This window comes from Mastomys coucha, unplaced genomic scaffold (genome assembly GCF_008632895.1).
Source record: "Mastomys coucha isolate ucsf_1 unplaced genomic scaffold, UCSF_Mcou_1 pScaffold23, whole genome shotgun sequence".
NCBI lineage: Eukaryota > Metazoa > Chordata > Mammalia > Rodentia > Muridae > Mastomys > Mastomys coucha.
The window spans coordinates 74334075-74355232 of NW_022196906.1; the positions used below are offsets into that span (position 1 = coordinate 74334075).

At 38.7% G+C, this 21158-nt stretch overlaps 1 protein-coding gene across 3 annotated transcripts in view; it reads right to left on the reverse strand.

Annotated features, from left to right (window-relative positions):
* The window catches only part of Col12a1 (collagen type XII alpha 1 chain), a 129804-nt gene that overhangs the window by 82002 nt on the left and 26644 nt on the right, over nucleotides 1-21158 (reverse strand). For 2 of the 3 annotated variants that reach the window (XM_031345995.1, XM_031345996.1), the window contains exons 12-20: nucleotides 19367-19639; nucleotides 18630-18902; nucleotides 9002-9274; nucleotides 4292-4558; nucleotides 3673-3865; nucleotides 2582-2703; nucleotides 752-901; nucleotides 551-670; nucleotides 287-451 (exon numbers count right to left, since the gene is read on the reverse strand). In XM_031345995.1, the coding sequence (XP_031201855.1) occupies nucleotides 287-451; nucleotides 551-670; nucleotides 752-901; nucleotides 2582-2703; nucleotides 3673-3865; nucleotides 4292-4558; nucleotides 9002-9274; nucleotides 18630-18902; nucleotides 19367-19639 (1836 nt within the window). The remainder of the gene's footprint in view (nucleotides 1-286; nucleotides 452-550; nucleotides 671-751; nucleotides 902-2581; nucleotides 2704-3672; nucleotides 3866-4291; nucleotides 4559-9001; nucleotides 9275-18629; nucleotides 18903-19366; nucleotides 19640-21158) is intronic. The other variant, XM_031345997.1, reaches the window with a different exon arrangement.

The following is a 21158-nucleotide window of genomic DNA, read 5'->3' on the forward strand; positions in this document are numbered from 1 at the left end:
ATCTAGGTTGTTTCCAGGTTCTGGCTATTATAAATAAGGCTGCTATGAACATGGTGGAACATGTGTCCAATAAGTCTTATTCATTCCAAAAGAACTAGAGTTGGAATTAATATTAGTTTTTCCCCATGTGTTAATTAATTTCAGTTCCTCTCTCATTAGACTTGTTTAGGAGGGTCAACAACTCTGACATTCATTGGTGTAAGTAAGCATGATAATCCAATAAATACAGAAAATGTCCTCAATGTACCTGTCACCTCAGGGCATCACTACCTTCTCCAGTGCTTACCAATAGCAAACAGCTCCACGCCTTCATCCTTGAGTTTCTTGGATGGAGCCTCCACATCATCTTGTGACTTTCCATCGGTAATGAGAACTCCAATTTTGCGAGCACGAGGCCTCATGCCAGCTTGAGTCTTGAAGCTCTGTTGGCGAATGAAATTCAAAGCCATGCCTAGTGGGATTTTTAAAAGACAGCCAGTCATATCATCTCTCAGCTACCTGCCTGACCAAAAAACACGTGCTAAAACCCCACCAAAGCATCCTGACTCACCTGTGAGGGTGTTTCCTCCTTTGTATGGTAAGTTTGCCACGGCCTGTAATAAACTCTTCTTGTCTCTATGAGCATTTAACTGCCACTCTGTTCTGGGGTCTCCACTGTACTGAGCAAGAGCTAAAAATAACAGCATGGCATTATGATGTATAAAAGACAGCAAGTAAATTGTCAAAGGTCTTCAGTATTGACAAAACTTACCAATTTGTACTCTCTTGGGACCAATTTCAAAGACTTCCACAATACGAGAAATGAAGCTTCTCACAGTTCTAAAATTTGCACGGCCGATGCTCCAGGACCCATCCACCAGCAGCACAATGTCTGCTTCAGCTCTGGTGAAACATTCCATCCCTGACATGGCAACGGTAAGACAGGACAGTAAGAAACACATAGTTGGTAGGTTGTCCCCTGTGCTACCCAAATTGTCTATTTAACACTACAGCTAGGTCTCATAACCTTAAATAACATTCATGAGAGAATTGGTTTCTCCAAATATCATTTCAGTAGCAAATCTTTTCTTCATCGGTGACTATATTTTTCTGATCACAATCATAGACCCTAGAGATTTTAGTTAAACTATGATGGTCAGTTTGAAAGGCTTATACAATCAATACCTAAAATAATAAATGAGAATGCATAGCTATCTAAAACAAATATTAATAATTTGAATAAGATTTGGATGTGCTATAAGATGTTACATTCTCCTTCACTATTTAAGACATTAGCAACTTAGTATAAGATGGACTGGTTAAATCTCTAAACTATAAGTGATTCCAGTGAGCCAAAAATATCCTTTATAATAATATTAATAAATTATTAATTATAAATATATTAATAATATAATAAGATGCCATGTCACCATTATATGTTATGGAGGATTGGGCACATGATTCTTAAAATCAGACCTTTGTGAAGTAAAGACATGTTTTGAAAACTTGAAACACTGTTCTATCATTTCATTGTTAACTATTCAAGTTTTTTGCCTACTGTAGATAAAAATTAGGTAAATTCAGACAGCAGAGTTTGCACATTTAAAGAATTAAGGAAGAAAGAAGACAATTTGGAAAACAATGCAGAGAAATACACAAATTGAGAGCTGTCGAGACAACAAACACAAACACAGATACAAAGCTAAGGTGCTTTGGGAAGAGAAAATAATCCCAATATCCTCAGTGACAAGCTACAAAATAAAAATATAAGCCAGTTAATATCATCATAAGAGAAACAATGAAACAATGCAAAATATCAAAAATTGACACTTCCTTTTAGCCACCTTTCACTGTAAATGCTCTTTTTTTATAGAACTTGCATCCCAGCTATACACTTTCCCATTTATTGCTACGTTAGCAGTTCATATTTACGTCACTTTTAAAATACACAAAAATTAAGCACTGCTCATCACACCATCAATTATAAAGGTGCCATTTGTGTATGACTTTTGTCATGATGGAAGATGCCATGTGCTTTTCTAGAACCTCTTTACAGCCTACTCTGGTTATGCCGAGACCTACCCATTTTGATAAGCGCCTTTTTTAAAGTTTAGAAGGAAACTCTACCTCCTATTCTCACCTTTAATTCGATTAAATGCTGGCTTGCCTACATCAAAGCTGTAATTATGGCAAGGGACAAAATACCTAAACGGCTGTGCTACTATTCTGTTTCTAAGTCATGCTTGCCCAGTTCTTTATGTATAAAGCCTTTTTTTTTCCATCCAAGCAAGCCATCAATGTAAAAAATATGTAACTGCTTTAACAAAAGAAAATCATATCACTAAGAAGAAAAATAAAAAGTTACACTTAATAAAAACTCATTTTTAAATATCCAGTATTTAATTAATGCAAAATTGAAAAAAAAAAAGAAAAGCCAAAAAATAGGCTCAACTTTATTTCTATAAGCATAAAAGAGTTTGTCAGTTATTTAAATAAATTGTAGTGAAAGTTATAGTTGTCATTGCTTAATAGCCTCACACTTCACATGCATGAAAGTTTCTTAGTACTATTTTTCCCATGAAAATATAACTCAGTTTCTTACCAGAAGATAGAAATGGTGTCACAGTTGTGTCAGAAAGGGTTGTCATTTCTTGCCCAACGAGTGGTAAGCTTTCTCCTCCATCAAACATCCCAAAAACATTGACTCTATAGGTGGTGCCTGCCCTGAAATAGTGATATACAGAGTGGGTGTGGACCATGGTCTCAAAGGAGCAGTTTTCATCTTGTTAAAGATTCTTATCTTCACTAACAAACTTTCACCCATAGGAACGTAAAATGTTCAATATTGTGAAAGAAGAAAAGATAGCTGCCAAAACATTCCAGCTTGCTGGTGAGGAATCACAGGAAACTAGCCACCCAACATTCCAGGGAGCTCTGGGGATTTACAGCACTGTCTCAGGACTTGTCAGAGGCAGCATTTCCCCCTGCCTCTCTGTGTTGGGAAGGATGAGCTGCTGTGGTTAGGCAGCTTCTGAGATGCAGGCTTTAGGATGATTGAAATGTTCTGTGTCTGCCCGATGACCTAAGACACTCAGCACTGGGCAATGTCAAACAGTGACCTCCCAAATATCATCCTACCTACTCAAGTGATAATGAACAGCAAGCATTATACAGGTTCCAACATTATTGAATGAATACTTGAGCAAGCAAAGTTTCCGAGAGGAATGTACAGTAACCCATTGGTATCAATGGATGAATGTGGAGTGCTGTTCAAGTTCTCACTCCTTTGTTTTCCAACTCACTGTCTAAAACTGGACCTCTAATCAACCAAAAGCTCTTCTGCCAGCTGGCAACAAGCACAAACTCTGGCCTTTGAGCTCCAGTATGCTTCACTGCAGGGACATTCGCCCTGGCGGGGGAAGGGGGTGTCTCAGAATGAGTCACTTGGCCACACATTTTCACATGACTGCAATTGTAATGAACTATGTGATAAGGACGTGTCAAAACCCAGGTATTCTTTTTTAAAGTCATCCCTGATCACTTAGGAACAAAAATTATCTAAACAATACAAGCTACTTGTCAGGCTCAATCCTCTTCTTGTCTCACATGCAAACGTGAGGTTGTTCTTTGTGTAAAACCTACTAATTTAACATAAGCAATGCAGTCTTTAGCACAAATACAGTTCATTCCTACCTAAGCTCCTCCAAGACAACTGTGTTGTCATATGGCCCAAGGACCAACTCCCCAAGTCTTCTGTCATCGCCTGTAGGGTGGAATGTGACTTTGTAACCTTTCACTTCCCCAGGGGCAGGCTCCCAAGTTACTCTGAAACTTGACATTGTTGGGTCAGAAGTTTTGAGATTTCTTGGTGATTTAAATCGAGAAGCTGTAAAAATAAAAGTTTTTTTTTTAAAAAAAAAACAATGTCAATAAGATAGGCTTAGGTGTTTTGTATGTAACTCCCACAAAAATATATATGTATGTATAAGAAGGGTCAAGTCTAATAGCACAAAATGTCAGGCTCAATAAAAGCCCTGAGAAATTGTAGCATACACAATTCTCACAATTCAAGTGAGTTTTGGATTGATCCGTTAGCAGAAAGATCAGTTCACAAGGAACTAGATTTACAAAACAAATGATAAACTAATTAGACATCCCATCTAATAACTATAATTTATTGCAAATATAAATGTTTGCATATATGGTTCTAGAGCTTAAATTCAAGGACTCATTCCTGTTGGGTAAATACTCTATAACTCAAACACAACCCCCAACCCCAGATTCAATAAAAATATTTAGTATTGTTTTATACCTGTTGTTCCTGATCCTTGCCTTAGCTTTCCTTCTCCTGTCTTATACATTGGGAGAACTGTAATGTCATATGTGGTCTGGGGTTGAAGTCTCTTTAGCACTGTTGAAGTGACCGTGGGCGGCACCTTAGCAACCATCTGTCTCCCACCCCCTTGAGGGCGATACACAACACGGTAATTGATGACTTTCCCTGGTGCTGCTTTCCAGGTAACTCTCATCGTGTGCTCTGTTTCTTCATCCACTTTTAAAATTTTGGAATCCTGAGATACTGTGAAACAAAAAATAATAATAATGTATAGCCTGTTAAAGGAAAACATTTTTGTCTGCCTCTTCCTTCATGTAAGAAAAAACTCTGGATTCTAAGTACAGACACAGATGTCTTGCTTAACATTGATTGCAGTCTTGGTTTCGTGATGGCATGTGAGCCTAATCTCAGCATGGCCTCAGTAGACTGCTCTTGCTTTATCCAGTTAATACTAAAAAATAAAAATTCATATTGCAGGGATTTCCTATCTGCATTCTAGAGATTTGGGGAAGAAAAATAAATCAATCTCTAAAGATGTGGTTTTAAATTTTTTGTTGTGTTTTATCTGTAAAGAATTCCTCTAGTAATAATGCCACAAGGGATGCTAAAGATCAAAAATACAGAGTTAGAAATTTCATTCAGGCCTTTTCGGAAGCTGCAGTCTGTAAATGACTGGCCAGAGTTCGTATGATCGACACTAACCTTCTCATTGCTGTTTGTATAAGACAATGAACACAAAATAGGCAATTCTGACACATAAAAAACATCTCAAAAGCTAGCAGATGAAAGCATGCACATCAAGTATTTTAGAAAGTGATGTGGATTAATATGTAACACATAGCTAATACCATCATTAAACTAGCTCTTTCACTTATATTTCATATTATGAATAACTGTCAGAAATTGATCACCAAATATCTTCAAACAACCTATATCCCCTTTCTTATAATCACTTTACTAGCCAGATCATTCAATTCAATGCAAGATTCTTTTTTTTCTGTAAAAACTAGCCAAATTTTATCAAAGTGTTACCATACAACAAAATTATATTATATAAAGACATTTGGTTTTACAGCCTTCTGAGTGAGACAGCTTCACCCCCTGCCCAACATCAATGCAAGACTCGTAAGACTCGAAGACTCCTAAGTACTTTTAGAAGGCACTAAAGCTGAAGGAAACAAAATCACCTGTCTTTCCTGATCTTCAAAGAAAAATTTTATGTTCAAATGGATAAGAATCATAATGAAACAGCTTTAAAATGGAGAGAATAAAAACTTTGTTAAAATAGTTTTTAGACAATGAAGATCACTTGTCTAAAAAGCACCAGTGGTCCAGTGGGACATTCAGTTCAGACTCAGGCTAGCTCTATGGTTGGCCATTTTGCTGCTGGAGTGTTTCCATGCACCAACACAGGCAGGTGGGATCCAGATGGATCCCTGTGGTTTCCTTTCTACTGGGAGTCCACAGATACTGGAAGCCACAGGCAGAGCACTGTTGTACAGAACACACCACAAATTGAATGCTCTGAAAATGTACAGATCTTTGAGTCCCTGACTACGGATGAGGAAGGTATCACAAACTAGGAAAGGCTCCACCCAAAACCAACAGAATCACTCTTGAAGTCCAGATGTGGCCAGAAAGGCTCCCCAGGCAGAAGACCAAGCTCAGAATTAGGCTCATATCATATAGAGTGTACAGCAGGTGATTACTCCAATAACAAAACAAAAGTGCTTCTAAACTAAAATAGGGCTTCAGATGAATTTCAAAAAGATCAAACTATTTCCAAATAACTGTATTCTAGGTAGGAGTGGGGGGTCAGCTCAATATTTGTAGTAATATGCTGTCCAGAACCCAACAAGCTAAACCCACAATATCTGGATTCAAAATATAAATTATAAGGTATACCAGGGAGAACAAAATAATGATCTAAATTATTGTCATGATGATTGTATCCTCCCTGAAAATCATGTTTAAGCTTTAACCTCCAACATTGATGCTTGCAAGAATGACCTTTGGAGAGACAATTTCAGTTAAATGAGTTAGTGTAGGTGAGGTCCTAATCTAATGAAATTAGTGTCTTAACAGAAAGTGAAGACTACTTCATGCTAGCTCTCCCGACCCTCATCTCTGATGTAGAGGACCTAAATGGGGAGGGGGGTAGGTGTGTTGGTGTTTAGGTGTGTAGGTGTGTTGGTATGTTTGTAGGTCATGATGCCAGATAAAATAAGGAATCATGAGAGAAAAGGAAGAGAGTTTAGGGGACATAGGAAATAGAGTCATAAAATACTTGTGATTGGAAAGCATTAAAGGGGAAGTAACTAGGAAAAGAAAGAAGAGAAAGATGGAGGCAATGGATGGTGGCCATCTGGGAGAACAAAGGAGAGTGTATAATGAGACCTAGCAATGAAGACACAGCAGTGAAACCCATTACTTTATATGCTAGCCTGAAAAAATATGTTTTACATGGTATCTTACAATAAAAGAGGAAAAATGAAAAGCCTCATTGGATTATCACTAATGTTCTTAAACACTAAAATTGGTGAGCATCTATGGTTTCCTAGAAGGTGCTGTGCTGAAGTATATCATATGATTTCTTTCTATCTACTAAAATTTTCTCAGAAGAACGAGTCACCCTTGTCATACATAAAGTTCTTAAATTTTCTCCCACAATTTACAACTGAGAAAAATAGAGAGTTAAAGCGTATGAGTAATAGCTTTAAAATAAATTTTCCTTCTCAAAAGAACAGAATCCCAACCTTCCAAATCTTTATAAACTTGAATGTGTTGATAGTAGCCAAATGTTCCACTTCCCTCACAATATGGACACACTCTGTGTTTCTCTACCATATTCTACATTTCCATTAAAGCTTTACAATGAAGAAACTGAACTGAGGTGAGGCACATCAGATCCCATGTCATGTTTAATGGGAAATTATATGTTAAGAAGGGGGAAAAAAAAGCTTTGTTGGCTTCTCATAACTAAAAGTCGGTGTTTCTCACCGACTTTTATGAATTAGTATTGTAGGAACTACAGAATGCTGGGCCAGGCTTATGCTCTGTGAGTTCTCTTCCTGCGTTAACAACTCACAGGTACTTTCAGACACTCAGCCTGTCTCTGCTGAACCAGCCACCATGAGAGGGACAGTAGGTAGTCTAGTACCGGTTCATAATTTTCATGGCATCAACAGTCAGGTGCCATATCCTTGGCTTTCAGTTGAAAGTGAGGCTGGACTCACTCCTATATATTCCCTTAGATGCTACATGTAAAAATGTGAATTTTTCCAAAATGGAAAAAAGTAAAAGTATTTTCTCTAAATGTTTAGAAATATCCATGACTAACAGGTGTTTGCTATTATTTCCTTTTGCCATTGCTACTGTTCAGTTTGGTTTGGTTTTTGTTTGGTGAGGTTTAATTGTTCTTTGCTTTTTTTGGTTTGTTCCAATTCTGCTTTTATTATCCTTGCTCATTCTACATGCTACAATGTTATATATAAGGACATCTTTCTACAAGGTGTGATGTGAAGTGAGTACATTCCTCCCATACCCAGTCTTTCCAGTTTGCTTGCTTAGAACACTATTGATGTCACAGTAAAAGTGAGCAAGGAGAAGCCAGATCTGGTGGTACATGTATTTAATCCCAACACTCAGGCAGCAGAGGTGAGCAGCTATCTATGAACTTGAAACTAACATGACCTTACACAGTGAATCCTAGCCAGCAAGGGTTATATAAGGAGACCCTGTCTCACAATATATATACATATATATATATATATATATATATATATATATATATATATATATATATATATATATATATATATAATTTTAAAAAGGGATCAAGCAGCACCGATATGCACCAGGTATCCTCCTCTGCCTGCATAGACACACAGCTTTCTCCATTACCCACACACCCAACAAAAAGTGCACTTCTTAACATTACTGAACATATGCACTGTCACTCAAAAAATAGAAAGGAGAACTAAGAAGTCTTGATGCCTCCTTACCCAGTCACCAGATGATAAATGAAAGACAATTGATAGTTATTTACAAGAAAAAAAAAGGAATGAAACCCAAGTCAATCCACGCTACAGAAAATTGAGTGGACTTTTGCATTAATCTTAGCCAAGATGGCAGGAAAGGGGTAACGAATCTATGATGACTCATGTGACTAGCATAAACTCAGTCTCGCATCATTTTCTGACATCCTTGTGTGGCTAGACACTGTACATGGTGCTTTCTTTACTGTCATTTCCTTCCATCCTTGTGGTACTATAAGAGTAGAAATGTATTTTCTGTGTTCTCCAGATTAGGAAATTGACTCTTGGAGAAAGTGAAGGCTCTTGACCAAGATTATGCAACCAGAAATGCTCCTAAACTCTGTGCATCTACATGGGAGCTATACTTCCACTAGTTGAATATCCTAGCTAGCTGATCTTTTTTCCAGAAAAAGAAAATGGACAAATGCATGTGGCTGGAAAGAATTCAAAATTGTCCAAATGTGATATTATTTTTCAAATCCAAACCTAATTTGAACTTAAACCAGGTTCCTTAAGCATCATTTACGTCCAGTGCTTATTACCAAGCAAAGAGGGGCAAACCCTCAGTGGTTAAGCTGCATGTCACCTGAGCTGACGAGTCATTACGTAGCACCAACATGCACCCCAACACACCTGGGATGTTACCTACATTCAGTTGTGGCATCTCCAGTCACCGGCTCTCCTTCTCCGCTGCTGTAAGTTGCAAAAACTGAAATTTTGTACTTGGTCTCTGGCTGCAGATTCTCTATCATAGTATGAATTGCATCTCCGGGAAGAGTTTTCTCTCCAGCCTCAATATCATCATAAAGTGACTTCCATGAGACCCTGTACCCTCGAACCATTCCTGGAGCAGATGTCCAATAGGCCCCGATGGATGTGTCTGTGATGTCTTTGGTAACTAGATTCTGAGGTGAACCACGTTCTGGAATAGAGATTAAAAGAGTTGCGTTTTTTAAATGTCGACTGGATAGTTATGTATCCATTCATCCCGGTAGACATCCTAATATGTTGGAGTCAAAGTCAACCTATCTAAAATTGATCACTCTTTCTGAGCTTTGGGGATGTTTTAGTCAATGTGGCAAACACATGGAAGAAAACTCCATGGTACACAGTTCCTAACTCTCCACCTTGCCCATGTGCCCATGCCCATTGCAGAGTCCTCTAGGCCAAGGTAGACATCCTAATGTGAAGAAATACATGTTTAAAAATTCTTTCCAAAGAGAAAAATATGTCAAAATGTCAATATTTTATCACATTCAAGTGTGCTTTAGGACATAACCCACTGTTCACAAGGTCTCCATGTTTTTCTTGCTGGGTTTTTTTTTTTCCTTTCTGTCTAGTTTTAATAGTCTCAATTTTGTCACATGAGTTACAGTTAATACAATTGTACGCCACTTGCAAACCTAAACTGCCAAAAATGCTTTCTGAGAGACTTTTACTTGCATGTTCAATTCAAAAGTATACAAATACAAACTTTCAACATAGCTTAACTCCAATGAAACTAAAAATCACCAATACTCTGGAAAACTTAAAAGTGATAAGTCATTGAAGTAGAGTACACCATTATTCTATCTAATCAAAACTGTCTGCTTTTATATATATATATGTATATATATAATTATACATATACTATTATATATATACTAATATACATTATACATATACTACTAAATAAAAATATAGAAATCTCAACTTAATAATAGGCACAGATGATTTCCAATAAAACCCTCACTTTCCATATTTTAAATGTAATATAAATATACTGGTCACTTTACATAAATATAAAACTATCTGCCTCCTCAGCGTACATTATGCTAGTGATTGTCTTACATTGATGTAAACAATAGTGTACATACTAGATTTTTGAAAGCTGTTGTTTTCTCAACTCAGAGTGGAAAATTAACATTTTAGAACCACTTATAAACAATTAAGCATCAGCCAAAAGTAAAGATAATAATTAACAACAAAGTCAGTCCACATGCTCCTCATACATGGTAGACGTTAGAGGGAAAGATAAATAGAGAACCTGGAATGTACACCAGACCCTAACGGAAACCTCGTATTCCGTTATAAATAACTTTGAACGCAGACAGGACTTCTCATCTCTAGAAGGAAATTAGCTGCATATTTCACTAAACCCAAAAACACTTATTGTCAAGAACATAGTGGCTTTTTTTCCTCAGCTAAAAAGCCCTTTACAGGAGTGTTTGTTGCTTGCATGGGAATAACCCTGTATTTTCTTTCTTCGCAGAATATGAAAGTGCATCTTCAAATCACTAGCTTCTGGGCTTCATTGGGTTGTTCGTTGTTTTCTACTTGTTTCGGTGACTGATTTCCTACAACTCAGTTAAGTTTCAAGTCTGCAGTACACTCTTCCTCGCTTACTATAGATCCTCTTTCCACATGTGCCTTTGCGTGCAGTCAGAAGGGCTACTGGAAAAGGAGCTCACTTGATAGTCACTTTGTATTTAAATAAGCATTAATGCATTAATGATATCCTCCAAACATAGAAAAATACCTTAAAGTATGGGAATTTTCTTCCAAATTAATACCCTGCTAACCGCCAGCTTCTACTTTCCCTAAGGGCTATGTTTTTCAGTCTATTTTTCTCCCCCACTTTCTACAGCACTGAACTTGTAGCATTGTTTGTTTCCATGACAACAGGCGTCAGTCTCCCAAACACAAGCAAATGATCTCACTATGAGAAAAATAACAGGAAGAAAATTGTGGTTGAGGCAAAAATACATTCACAGAGATGTTTCTCTGCTTAAAACAAAAAAGATTCTAGTTCACTAGACATGTCTTCCCATGGGCTTAACCAACGATTTTAACACTCAAAAGACCAGTAAAGCTAGAAGAAAATGCTAGCAAAATCACAGTAAAGATCTTTTAATTTGCATTAATGGCATGAAATTAATTTGCAAAAAAAAAATCTTTCAGATACAAATGAAATAGCAACTAAAAAAAGTGTTTCCGTTCTCACTAAAAGCACACCAACGACTGAAATGGCCTCAGAGAAGATGCCAAGTCACAGGAGCAGACCGAGGAGTGTGAGCATCACCTGCAGACACACAGTCCACACAAAAGATGAAGTTCACACCCCATAGGGAAAAGCACCTCAAGTCAGAAGCCAAGACTGAAGGACAAATGTTTCAAACTGGTTTCTTCTGTCAGTCAGAATGAGAAGAGTGCTCCTCAATGTTAAGTTTCTTCTGTTTTCAGGCTTTCAGACTGCTGCTTTGTCTACAAAGTAGGAGGCCATGTAGTCTAATGAAATGCGAGATTCTTTGTAACACATGGATTTTTTGAGGACAAGATAATTCTATGAAGAGAAAAGTTCTATCAGACCTACAACCTACAAAGTTGTCTGTTTGTTTTTTAAATGAAATCTTGGTTTGGTCATCAGATTACCGAAAATTGAAGAAACTATAGAGGAAACTGCAGTGAGACAGGCAGGAAAGGGGCTGGCATGCAGCTACTGTTGAAGTGAAGTGTGCAGCCAGCTAGCTGAGTGTACCACCAGCAAGCTATGTCAAGCTAGTGCCTGGGCAATAAAACATCTGGATCGGGTACACAGAAATGCTTTGAGAGGCAAAGCTCATCCCTGCTTAAGTCAGAAGACGTGAGACTGTCTACATAGTAGCAGTTCCTAAAACCCTTTTAAATCTGCCCTGCGACTCATTCCTCTAGGGCTCTCTACTCTTTCATAGCTTCCCTCCACACTTGTCTGACCCTCCCGTTCCCTTCTCAATCCTCCCTAAGTTCTTTCTGCTGCTGCTACGGAGCTGTTTGTTCAGAAGATACATGTGGCGAAGTGGCAATGAACCTTTACTCCGGCTTTTATCTAGAATAACGGCTCCTAGAAAAAGGAATTTGTGATAAGCAAAACTGGTCAAATTGTGGGTCATGATGAGGATGTCTGAGACTGTGTGGTGATCTCTCTATTGTATGGTTGAAGTGTCATGCACATCAAATCAAAGTCCCTTCAAGACTGACCCTCGGAGACCTGGGAAACTGATTTAGCTTATCATCCCACAATTTCCATGTCATAAAATGTGGTTTGGGATGCCTCCCTCTCTTCTCTCTGCTCTATCCTGTCCCAGAAGAAAATGGCTCTCAATATGTTTGCTGTTAAACACTCAGAGACACTCTTAGGCAGTTTAGTCAAAGTGTCATCTAGGCAGGCTTTTGCTTGTTTAATACACTTCTGCTTCCTGCCTCAAAAAAAGTCCCAGTTATCAGTAACTACCAGAAAGTAGTTTGGTTAGACTAGGCTGGAGGCAGGTGTCCATTTTTAGGACAAGTAAGAGGAGAGAGAGGAGAAGGGACAAGCAGGAAGTCAGAGTCGGCTCTCCGGGCATGGTAACAGAGGCAGTGAGCAGAACCCAACAGGCTCCATTTCCTTCATCATGAGCTTGCTGAGTTAAGGCCCACATGCACTGTATCAGTTGCTCCCTCCCTTCTGTGAGCTCCTGAAACATTTGCATTATCGTCCTGAGGCTTGTTCATGGTTTTTCCTAAGTGAATGTCTCGCAATGATGCTTAAATCCCATAGTGCTTGCTTCATCCTGCTCTGAGCTGCATACCTGCATCTTCTATGTTCCATTTATATCTGGAATAGAATCTATTGCATTTGTTTCAATGAATGTATCTTCCTAGTGCCATCACTTTGCTTCCTTTGATTCCATTACAATTGTATGCCTGTACATTCTTCCTGGGGCCAGGGTAATACAAGGAGCAGAGTGTGTTTCTTTCATGGATTTAAAGGTGTAAGACTCAATTGGAGATTGAAATCTCGGTATTCAGCCAAATAGCTGAGAATAAGTGACCTCTGAGTAGCTGGTCCTAAATAGAGCACACTAACATCCAAGGCTTAGTGAACAATCCAGAAGAGGGTTGGAAAGAATGCAAGCGGAGAGGATGGGGAAGCCTGTGGAACGCCATCTTTTGGACATGGTACAGTCATTGCAGTCATGAACTAGCAGCAGCTATGGCTTCCTGCATAGTGTACACAAAGTCAAACCAGTTGATATTTCAACATGGAGAGGGGAGAGGTCCATGAGGCCCCACCCATAGCTAAGGAGCCATTGGTTGTTATTGACAACTAGGGGAGGCAGATTCGTGTTTCCTAGGCATTGGCAGATTGTCTATGCTCAGGCTGATAGTCCCATGCCCATATGCATTGGAGTAGCACTGATTGGATTCCAGGAGGTTATACTTTTTAATGAAGACACGAAAGTAGGAGGAGGATGTGTTTGTTCAGTGTGGGGGACGAAGTGTCCACAGTCAGTGGGAGGAGAGTTAGAGATAGATTAATTAACATACATTGTATACATGTATAAAATCGAATAAAAAAGCAAATGAAGAACATTCTAAAAACAATTTTGATGTCCTTCATTTCTGTTCTAACTATAAGTCATGTCTGTGTGTGTGTGTGTGTGTGTGTGTGTGTGTGTGTGTGTGTGTGTGTGTTGTCTGCTTGCATTGTCTCATTGCTGCTGCTGTGGAAGCTAGCAGACAGGTGTATTTCTCATAATCTGAGCATCCACAAAGAGTTGAATTATACAATTTTTTCCTCATGCTATGCCAAAGAACTAATGTCTCATTTAAGTAACTTTCCTATGTTTCCTTAGCACTTTTCCATTCACCTTCCAAAAAGGAAATGAGCATCCAATTCAAACATAATTAAAATATAAATTAGCCGATAATGATAACTGAAGAATGAATCACCCTGTGCCGAAGCTGTGTTTCATCTTATAGACTGCTCCAGCCAGCCTTCACTGGACGTCACATGGCACTTTCAGAAATAGAAGTCCAATTGAAAATGTAATGTAAATGCTCCTCTAAATCAATGTGTCTTTTCCGTTAGAGCTCAGCTCAGAAGTCATCCAACTTTCCACTGCAGACTGCAGAAGACCTGCTCCTGGATAACATTCGTGTGGAAACACAACCAGAACCGCCACTCCAGAGGACAAAGTTCAGTCAGCAACTCAATTCAACCACTTAAAGGCAGAAGCAGTTTGTGAATACCTAACAACTAAATTGAAGTTCAGTTTCAGAACTGCCCGAGTAGACATCTCTCTCCCCTATTTATTGCCTCTCCGAGTCTGACTTAGCTTTATTCCTCTGGCAAGCAATTAAGCCACAGGAAAGAAACTGGATTGGCATCCATGACCATGATAAAGTTCCCTGGCAATGTCAGAATGCTTATACCCCACAATGTATGATTTTTTTTTTAAGTTATGAGACAACAGTAAATCTAAGGAAACAGAGAGGCCTTGTTTAGTCCACCTTGGAGAAGCCCATGTTACTGTGCAGAAGGCAGAATCCCCACACTGTGCTGAAAACCTCAGTGCAACAAAATGTCAGCTGAGTCAACTTGGTTTGATCTGTAGGAAGCCATTCATGGGTCAGGCACTAGCAGGTTGCTACAGCAACTGAAACAAACGAAATCCTGAAAAGGCATGGTTTCCATAGCCAGAAAATGCTCAAAATTCAAAAACAGAACTGTATTATTCCCAAACTGATGTTTTCATTCATTTGTGGTGAGTCTCTGAATCAAAGATAAGCATTATTCGTTTAGATTTATCAAAGTAGATTCCCTACCCTCTCAAGTCCCAACAGTGACTAGGAAGATTTCTACCCAGACCCAAAGTACATTTGCATACACAGCAGAGTTTTAGTAACTGTATTAAGCCTATCTACTCTAATGACAACAACGGGGGTTGGGGACAATATAAATCAAACTTAATGGCTTCTGCTCAGATTCCTCTGAAGTTTGGATCTGAAATAGTAATAAACTCTGCCTTTGTGATTCTATCACACACAATCCTAAGCCAACCATGAACTTCCCTAGTGCCAATGCTAATAAATCTCTCTTCCAGAGACAGGGGAATTTTCAGATCATCGGCTGCATTTCAAAGGGAAAAAGTACTAGGAAACAAATTCAGGTTAGAGACAGTTGCAGACCATGCAAAGTATTCTGAAAAGGGAAGGGCAGAACTTTCTCGTTTTTTGAATTGAAAGCCACGTGCTCTCAAAGTAATCTGCAAATTGTTCAGCTTACAGAAGCACTTGCTGGTTGACTCCAGGTCCTGAATAGAAGACACATTCTTTCAAGGTCTGCACTTACCACTGCCTCTCCCAGGAGAAAGCCAGATTAGAAAACCAGCAGCCCTCAGAAGCATTTGCCTGGCTCCACTTCTGGCTTTCCACTCCCCACATTCGCCATCATATCCTATTCCTGTATATGGTATGTGAATTTGGCTGAGTTGATATAATAAAATGAAATGGAATAAGCAGGGGCAAAAAAAAAAATCTATTATTTTAATTTAGCCACAGCTACACTTCCACAAACTCGTCAAGTTTACCACGCATAATGCAATAGAATAAATATGTTCATAAAAACAGGAGGACAGCACTTTTGTAATCTTCAGGATAGGTCAGGGACTCTAATATAAAGAAGTCTTTGATCAACACAATTTAGTTTCAGAATCACTCTATTTTTAAGTTATTTCACAAACTATTTTGCTTTCTTCTTTCTCAAGGAATAAGAAATCGTGCCTTTTTAAATTATAGTTCCTGTGCGTCTTCCTCAGAAACAATTTCTGGTCAAATACATGTAAATGTGTGTGTGCTAACACTCATACATGAAGATAATTTGGAAATTGCCCTATGTCACTTATATAAAGTCATAAACTTATAAACAACTACACTACCCATTTGACAAAAAAAAAAAAAAAAAAAAAAAAAAAAAAAAAAAAAAAACAGGCCAAAAATATGTGTTTTGGAAGTGCATTTTGCTATGTGAGATTCCTAGGACATTATTCTTGATGGAAAATAATTTTTAAAATCAAGAAAGATGTGTGATGAGATACCATTTTCTAGCCGGGATTCAACTATTGTAAACATGAACTGGCATTATCTGCACTAGTCCCACACAAGACCAGCCCCATCAGCATCAATCAGGGAAGAGGGAGAGTCTCCAAGCTAATGGCTAATGCCAGATTCTGGGAAAGGGGGAGCCACTTCCTCCAGGTGTGTAGCCACTACTAATCTATAACAGATAGCTCCAAACCGATAGTCACACGGACGGCCCTGGTGAATCTTTGTAGATCACAAGACACAACAAGAAGACATGAATGTGAGAGAGAGTTGTGGGGAGCAGAGAGGGTGAGCAGAGATGATATGGAGAAGGAAGAGTCTGTGGGCAAGCAGGCACCCATACATGAAAGTGTAAAACTAGCAAACAGTAAAAACTAAAGTTAATGAAGAAAGTTTTGACGGAGTGTGAATGCACTTTCTAAAATCCAGGAGATGAGTATCGGAGGTTAAGAGGTCCAGCCACAAGGGAAAGTATTATTTCCAAGAATCTCCCTATATGGAAGAAAATCTTGACAAATATAATATACACCTATTCTGTAAAAAAAAAATATAAAATTTCAAAGTTTATACTTTTAAAAATATCGTCTGATCAGTCTAGGCTGGATATCCCTACAAGAAGAAGAGAACATCAAAAGGTCAGAGGGGCACACAATTCTCAAGCACTTTGGATGTTCTTCCAGATGCAAAGACTACATGCTTCCATTGCTTGGAGTTTGTTTCCATGATAACTTCCATGTATGCCTCTTATTTTCAAGCTTTTTATGCAGCCAGTCAGTAGCTTTGAACTACTGAAGCTTTACTGTATAGGCATGAGCTCTAAAGTTACTAAGTTAGTAACTTATAGATAGTATTTTACAGATCACAAAGGGTCACCCTAGCTTTCTCCCGTTTGACCTCCATGGTAACTCTAGGAGGAAGAAAAGAGGAGGAACGTTCCTCTGTACAGAAGCAAAGTGAGACTGGGGAAGGGGGTCATTTCATGGTCACATAGATAAGGTGCGTAGCCAATCTTCTGCTGGTTACCATTACTTTATATACTGGGATTTGATATTTTATTTAAAAACCTCTGCTAAGCAGAGGATGGCCTCATCTGACATCAATGGGAGGGGAGGACCTTGGTCCTGTGGAGGTTTGATGCCCCAGTGTAGGGGATGCTAGAGCAGTGAGGCCAAAGTGGGTGAGTGGGTAGAGGAGCACCCTCATAGACACAAAGGGGAGGGGGGATAGGATTGGGGGGGTGGAGAGGTAAGCAGGAAAGGGAATATCATTTGAAATATAAAGGAATAGAATTATTAATAAAAAAAAACCCTCTGCTAAAAATGGATTCTGTTGATTATTGAGATTAAACTTTCGATTACTATTATTTAGTCTTTTCTTATTTGTTCTTAATTATCTACCAATTTTTTTTTTTTTTTTTTTTTTTTTTTTTTTTTTGGTTTTTCAAGACAGGGTTTCTCTTATAGCCCTGGCTGTCCTGGAACTCACTCTGTAGACCAGGCTAGCCTCGAACTCAGAAATCCGCCTGCCTCTGCCTCCCAAGTGCTGGGATCAAAGGCATGCCCCACCACCGCCCAGCTATCTACCAAAATTGAATTTACAATCCAAACTATCTTTTCGCGGGGATTGTCACTGGTGGTTACAGCATCTCCAGCCCTGCTCCAAGCCCCTTGATCCAGTTAGTGTTGAGCACTTTAACAAACTCACCTGGTTTTCTGCACTCGTGATATACTTCAGATTAGCTTCCTTTCACCAGCATTTCACATAAGCAATGTAAAATGCAACGATTAAAAATAATATAAAAATAATAGCCTACAGTGTAGTCTCATAATCCTTAAACAATTGTGAAAGTTTTATGAAAAAGATGGCTAGAAAGCCAGGCAGTGGTGGCACATGCCTTTAATCCCAGCACTTTGGAGGCAGCAGGCGGATTTCTGAGTTCGAGGCCAGCCTGGTCTACAGAGTGAGTTCCAGGACAGCCAGGGCTATACAGAGAAACCCTGTCTTGAAAAACCAAAAAAAGAAAAAAGAAAGAAAGAAAAGAAAAGAAAAAGACAGCTAGAGTCAGAGAGTGGCCCCCATATGGACCTGGAGAGTAGAGACATACATGACCTTGAGACCTCTAAAGGCTCCTCAAGGTTACATTTCCCAAGATCCATTCCCTTGAATGTTGCCCACTTTATTCATTGTATCATCCCACGGCCTTACACCAGTTGCTTGCACTATATTGCAATACAACAGGCTGATTTAGAGTATTCATTTTTAATATATGTTCTTTTTAAGAAAAAAAAAAAAGAACACATAGCCCAGATTTCAATCTCTAAAAACACTTCCAGCTTCTTCATGCAAAATCACATCCAGCCTTCATATTCACCAGAACTTGAGACATTAATTACCTTCAAGTGTTGATCCTTTTCCAGAAAGGGCCTCGCCAGCCCCAGATGCATACAGTGCTGTCACAGATAAGTCATACTGTGTCCCTTCCTTCAATTTCCTCAACACCGTGGTGGTTGTATCCCCTCTCACAGTGACCTCCTGAGTTTCACCTCCGGCTGCTGGGGTGTATGTGACAAGATACTGCTTCACTTTTCCTGGTGCCCCACTCCAAGACAACTTCAGCGTCGATGTTGTAGCATCAGAAACTCTTAAGTCTCTTGGATTCCCTCTAACTTTATTTAAAAAAAAAAAAAGACAATGTCAAGGGGCATTATTTAGTAAAAATTACTTGAAAATACCCATTTTCCATATATGTGTCATATCAAATTTACTCTATAGCAATATAAGCCACTGCCTAGCTAAAAATTTAAGCATTGCTGAATAGGATCCTAAATGATAATGAACAATGAACAAACATCTAATTGCTTTCCTGTGTTTACACAAATTAAAATCTTCCATAGAAGCCAGATATTGTACCACAGCCCTGTAATCCCCACACTAAGAAGAGTAAGATAGAAAAATCAAGTGTGAGGATAGCCTGGGATACATATGGGTATTCCGTCTCAAAGGAAGCCAAAATCTTCCGTGTAAAATCTGGTCTCAAAATCTTCCACATAAAATGGTTTCCCTAAAGCTTTCTTACAACTGGAGCAAGGTAATGTGCTTTGTTTCCATGCGATTGGCATATGTTCCCTACCTTCTTCAGTGGCTGCATTTCCTGTCAGTGGAGACCCAGGTCCGGAGGAATATTCAGCAATCACAGATATTTCGTATTTTGTGTCTGGCGTCAGGTTCTCCAGTGTTCTCCTCCTCTGATTGGCTGGGGTGCTAACTTCTTTGCTTTCTCCACCAGAAACTGGTCTGTATCTAATTCGATACCTTAAGACTCTCCCTGGAGCTTGAGACCAGGTAATTTTAAAACTGTCTGTAGTCTCATCTGTCACCTTCAGGTTTCGTGGTACTCCTTTTACTGAAATTTAAAAATACATATTTTTTTAAAAGCTATCTGATTTTATGTGAGTATAAAAAGTACTCTTTGAACATTAACTTTAAGACTTTTCTAACTGAATTCCATGACCAGTTTTGTTTACAAGCATGCTAGTTACAACATTCATGTACCCAGACCTTCACACATTCTGAAAACATTCTGCAAGTAATTTCTTACTTGTATGGTCACTTAACATAGAAGAAAAACTAGACTATATATATGAAGAAGTATATGGCAAGCACTTAATGAATGCCACTAACTGTAAGTCTTGAAGTTGAATTGCAATGTAGATTTCAAAGACTTAGGGTCTTCAATGAAATTTTCAAGAGCCCAAATAAGGACAGCATTGGACTTTATGTTTTGAAAACATGCTCAAGAAGGATGATTGTCCATATGGACAACACATTCAATAAAGGTGAACTCATTCTCAATTCACTGGAGTGACGCTGTCGTGGAATGTGGTTGTACGCAGGTGACAAGCAGAATTAGAAGTTTGCATAAAATTTCAACACATCATGGAACTGAAGAGATGGCTGTGTGATTGACAGTAGGGCTGTTCTTCCAGAGGACCTAGGTTGCTTCCCACCACCCTCACTGGAGCTCACAACCAACTGTTGTTCCCTGTTTTAAGGTTATTAGACACCCTCTTACAGCCTCTGGGGGCATTGCAAACACATAAAACTAAAATAAATAGGTCAAATTTTTAAAAGAAAAATTCAGCACACCAATAGATCACTCCAGATAGAAAAGAAAGAAAAATAAAATAAATCCAGCAATAAGAAGATATTTAGAGAGTGATGATGTTGATGTATACCTTAACCACAGCACTGAGAATGCAGAGGCAGATAGATCTCTGTTAGCTAAAGGCTTGGTATACACAGCCAGTTCCAGGCCAGCCAGAGCTAAATAGTAAGACCCTGATACCCTCACAAAAAAGAAAGGAAGGAAGGATGTAAGGAAAAAAGAGAGAAAGAGAGAGGGGAAGAAGAGAAGGAGAGAGAGAGAGAGAGAGAGAGAGAGAGAGAGAGAGAGAGAGAGAGACCAAAAAAGAGATGAAAGAAAGAGAAGAAAAGAAGTTGTATTTGGCAACCATTATCCATGACTCATTAAGTATGTCAAGAAAAAAGACCAAATTAGTCAAAACAAATGAAGCAGAATGATTAATAGCTGTGAATCCTGGCCCTGAAGCTTAATGGATGTATAATTTGAGCCACAGATTGTTCAGCAGTGAAACATGATGACTTATTAGATTATTGAAGCATCTAAATAAGATAATCCATGAGAAGCATTTAGCATAGCATATGACACCCAGTAAGAGCTCAAAGGGCACCAGCTTAATTAAGATGTTAAATGTTAAAACTTGACTATTTACAAAAGAAACTTTAGATGTCACAATTTCATGAAAAACAGTAGGTCTGTCAGTCATCAAGCTCTTCTGGGGTGGCCCAACATTTAAACAGTTGAGTATTAATGAACACACTGGCCTCAACTCAAACCCCCC